We start from the raw sequence: 4,976 nt of genomic DNA on the forward strand, positions 1-4,976 counted from the left end.
ATCAATACTTCATGGACATTTATTTTCCGTACAGGTTTGTTCTTCTCATGCTCTAACATGTCTTCCATGAAAAATACATTTGTTTCCCGGCCCTGTTGCCATCCAAGACTGCCGAAGGTCGAGGTGTGAATTTACTGCAGCCGTTTGTCTTGCTTGCTTGGCACAGGCCGCTTTGTCAGTGTTAATGTGGTAAGTGTAGAGGTGCATCCAACAGCCTTCCCAGTTTATTAACATTCGAGAGTGCAAAGCAAAAAAAAACAAAAAACATGGTCATCTGGATGAATGCAACATTCATTCAGTTTCTGGTAGTGCAGGAAGGGTGGCGTGCAGGGCTCGGAGGATGGTTGTAGATTGGGTTGGGTGACTGCCCAAAGTCACACTTGAGTCTTCCAGGAGAGTAGATCATGTGATTATTCCTGAAACCATTAGTGCATGATAGAAACATACTGAAATGTCATGTGCTAATAATAAGTGCTTTGCAAATCCTGTGCCAAATATGTAAATATCAGATATTGTGATAAAAGTATTACAGTCAGTGCAGTGCCTAATGATAATATTCCTTTGTTTAATTTTACAGATTAAACTATTTACACACCGTACAGCGAGCAAAAGCTTTTTGAAGAAGCCAAAATGAGCTCCTTATTGCTTCTTCAGCCATCTGGTTTTGTGTAACTGGATTGTAATGGATTTGCGTCAAAGAGTTACAAAGTGGTTCAGTTGTCACATCAGGGTGAGAAGGACCCACGTTTGAATCCCCTTTTTTTTTTTTTTTTTTTTTTTTTACCACCCACTGTTGAAATACATGCAGGTCACATGAGATACAGACTTTAAAATGCCCAAAGCTGTGTGAATGAGACTGTCTTACACTGCTTGTTATCTCTGCAGGAGACTGCTGGCTTGTTTCTTTACCCTTCATATATTGCATGCTGGGATAGACTAAGCTCTTTTTTGACCCTGAATGGGAATCTGTGTATATCACTGCACTACAAAAGTCAAATTCCTTAAATAAATCAGGTACTACTAAATGAAAAGCAATTATAGAGGACATGTTCTGATCCACACTTTTTTTTAACAGCTCCAACAAATCAAATCTTTCATTAACTTAATAGAGAGGGTGACCATGTGGGATGCCTGAAAGCCACCAGACAATTAACCTGTTGTGTTATTTGCATTATCAAGATCTAAATCAGTTTATACTTATCTTTTGTAAGGGCAGTAAAAGTATGGTTTGCAGAATAGTTTAAACATGCACTATGATGGTGAAGATTGTAAGAATGACAATGTTTTTCTCTTTCTTTCTTTTTCTCTTTTCTTTTAAGTTTTTCATCATCACACATACAATCAAACCAGCAATTTAGCCCATTTCAGTAGAGGCATTTCCTTATTGTTTATCTGACTAACTCAATGAATCATTTAGCACATTCAATATAGCTCTAAAGGATGAATGAATGTTTTCCTTTCCTTACAGTTCAGTAAAAATAATACAATCCAATAGTATATTATAGAGTCTAAAAAGCTGATGTTTTAACTTCAGCAGCCAAGTACACCTACAAATAATGCTGGCTGCAGCAGTCCTAATGTGATAGCCTGATTTGTGCAACAGGAAGTTGCCACCTTCCTCTTGCTGTGGCTTGTTCAGATGAAAAGTCAGACCGGCTTCTGCACTCTCAGGGTTTTAACAAACACGGACAGCCAGGCCACTTTAAATTATGCAAGCAGTCACTGGTGAGAGAGAGATTAGGCAAAGGAAAGTACCCCCAGTACAAGAGGAGGAACCTATTTTACAAATGTAGTTCATTTTATACGGTGGCACCTGCAGCAATATTATTATTTGCTATTTTGCACTGCAGTCATATTACACCATCTGCCCTTATTGTTCAAGTTTGTCTTCACTGACTGTGTTAGCAATGGACCATCCAGGAAAGAAATTTGACTTCAAGCTGACATTTTCCTCTGTGGCTTTTCTTCTGCTTTTGATCTCTCTTTTTTTTAGGAAAACATTGAAATGTCTCTCGTACTAAAAAGCAAGAAAACCCCGCCTGATTCAACTGGTGGTGAAGGATAAAAGATTACTGGAGGCAAAAAGAGATTTGTCCTCTTAAAAGATATGTTTTTTTGACTGTTATAAGGTTTCACATCCCTAGACCAAAGAACCCATTTTGGTCTTTTGTGTGTAGAAGAAAATGACGGTGCTCACTGAGACCTGCCGTTGCCACTAAGAACAGGCACAGATAGTCACTGAGTGCCTGAGGAGGATATTAAACAGGTTTCCTTATTTGGGAATCATTTATCCATCTGCAGCGTTGCCCTTTGGCTGTGTACTCTATCCTATGGCCACCACACAATATTCACCTTTTGCAGTGATCAAACACTGCTCATAACTGCAGAGGTGTTGTTCCTGTCCTTTTTTATCACTCTCAAATAACCAGCCGAGGCAAGTAATGATCACACTCAAGATGAATGACATTCCAAAGGCACCACTTCAGCAATTAAGTGGTCTCTAATTGTAGATTGAATGAGGGGGAGAAAAAAATCATTGTCTATTTTCCTTTGCAGCCTAGGTTAATTAAAGAACATTTGCTGAATTTTAATTAAATTGTGAAATATATTCAGTTGGTCCGCTAACTTTTAAAGGAATTTCATGAAAACTCTTTTTTTTTTGAAAACAGAGACCAGTGAAAAAGCAGGAACGCCTTTATCTTGTACACAATACTTTATCAAAGAATCACATATAAAAACACACTTCTTTCAAGAGAAAGCTTTAACTGTTATTTTCAGTCTCGTTACTTGGATTCTCTCATTGGTTGCTCTGACTTTGACATTTTAAAGCCTTCCACTACTAAGAACATTCGAGCAACAGAAATACACACCACAGCACACAGACCCTTAAGTTTAAGATTAGAATGTAACACACACAATTCAAAAATATATCCTCTAATCTTGCAGTAGTTGCTTTTTTTTCTCTTTAGTACAATTAGAAAAAATACACAGTTAACTGAATTCACTGGGAGGGGGGGAATGCTTTTAACAAAGTCACAGGTGATATTGTATTTTGCACCATTACAGCTTTGGATAAAGCACTGCTCTATCCTAACTGTCTGCAGTGTCCTGTGTGCCATTAACATCAGTGTTCACATGGCCTAAAAGGTGTAGAACATTGTGCCCTGCTGGCATCCTGAGGGTCATACATATCCATATTGACATCTCCAGGATTCACCTCACCATTCTGTCATGTGTGCTCACATGTCGTCACCTCGGGGAGAGGCGTCTGGTCCTGCATGACCACGACTTGGGGAGGAGTGGGGGCAGGGCGAGGGTGGGCCACTGAGTTTTTCTGCAGCTCGACCCCGAACGCAGGGGGAGCGTTCTGCAATTGTCTCCTGTACTGCACAAAGCTGCAGGTCTTTAAGATGATGGCTAGGATGTTCTTTCCTATCAGGATCCCAGAGACCCTGGCGTCCCTGTACAGAATCATGTTCCCTCCACGGATGAAGAGTGTGATGATGTTGATGGTTACCAGGCTGAGGATGGGGTACAGGAGCATCTTGTGGGGCACAATATTGATGCCCTGCATGCTGATCTCGCTCAAGGACACGCAGGGCAGAACAAGCAGCAGGATGTAGCAGTAGAAGAACATCAGGCCCTCTGCCCATAGAGGGAGTCCTTTCTTCTGGGGCTCCCACAGGTTGGCTTGGATGTCCAGTATGTCCAGCAAGTCCACCACCACCCAGAAGAGACGATTGCGGATCTCCTCGCGCTTCTTGAAAGCACGGACATACTCCATGTGGTCGATAGCCACCAGCACCACAAACAACACTGGGATGCAGATGGACAGCAGCAATGTTAGCGCCTTCCTGGCAAGGGCGTCCAGGCTCTTCCTGTCTGCCTTGTAGTTTTGATACACAAAGTAGACCTTGATCTCCAGCACAAAGATGTAAAGGAACCAAAGGATCATGGCGTAGCCTCGCTTGGCTGTGCGCACCTCTGCACCCACCCACACTGCCACATAACGCAATACAATTAGAAAGCAAATGTCTCCCACCATCACCATGATGCAGATGCCAATCTTGCGGGGACCGTGGTTTTGTTCCACCAGGTAGGCATCAATCAGTGCCATGCTGCTCATGATCAGGATGGTGGACAGGCACACGTGGGGCTTGTTGGTAGGAGGTGGTGGTACCATCCTTGCCGGGGCGGGGGGGGGAGGAGGAGGAGTGTTGTTGAAGAGGGAGTGCAGAGGGTCCTCAGTTCATCCAGTGAGGAGGCAGATCAGATAGTGCTGCTAGACAGCGGTGTTCCCCTCCATTGCTTCTGCCTTGGCCAGAATCCAGGATGCATTAATAGGATTCACACAGATCACTTCAATCAATCTCCGTTTGTGCCCAAGCCACCTGCCGGGTAGACAGTACCCCTCATTTAGTAAATTATGTTCATTGGCAAATGCTTTGTAAACATACAGGTCCACTATTGTAAAAATAAATAAATCTCAGCATGTGTCTACCCTGAGAATCATTCATTAAATGCACAACAGTTTAATCAATGAGTCAAGTAACAATTTCTTTTAACAGAGAAAAAAAAAGCTGCAGCGATGGGTTCTCATTACGGATTCACTTTCGACATCCTTGTTTGCATATAAGCTTAAGCTTCAGAGATAAAAATCCTGCTGAATACTCACTTGTGTCCCTCTTTGTACTTTATCCTAATGACTGGCAGCGAGCGATCATCCATGAGACTGCACTGGGAGATCACAAAGCCCATCTGTAATCCACAGAAGAGAAGAAGAAAGAGGAAAAAGCACAAGATCCTCTCCTTTTCTGACAGACGTAAATCCACCAGTCATGGATTTCTTTTTTTTTTTCTCAAGCGAAGGAGCAATCCCAAAATATTGCCGTCATAATCCACTTACTGCTCACACTGAATCAGGAGGAGGCATCTTAATGGTCACAAAGACCGCTCTCAATTTCTGCAACTAAGAA

At 42.1% G+C, this 4,976-nt stretch overlaps 1 protein-coding gene across 1 annotated transcript; it reads right to left on the reverse strand.

Moving 5' to 3' along the window:
• Nucleotides 1-3,229: 3,229 nt before the first annotated feature.
• On the reverse strand, nucleotides 3,230-4,183 carry LOC128372939 (transmembrane protein 121). Its single transcript, XM_053333148.1, has one exon. The coding sequence runs from the start codon at nucleotides 4,181-4,183 to the stop codon at nucleotides 3,230-3,232; it is 954 nt and encodes a 317-aa protein (XP_053189123.1).
• Between the last annotated feature and the right edge of the window lie 793 nt (nucleotides 4,184-4,976).

The sequence above is a fragment of the Scomber japonicus genome, chromosome 14, assembly GCF_027409825.1.
Source record: "Scomber japonicus isolate fScoJap1 chromosome 14, fScoJap1.pri, whole genome shotgun sequence".
Classification (NCBI taxonomy): Eukaryota; Metazoa; Chordata; class Actinopteri; order Scombriformes; family Scombridae; genus Scomber; species Scomber japonicus.

What these genes read in the sequence shown, in the direction of transcription:
- LOC128372939 (XM_053333148.1), bottom strand. Translation starts at nt 4,183, where the DNA reads ATGGTACCACCACCTCCTACCAACAAGCCCCACGTGTGCCTGTCCACC.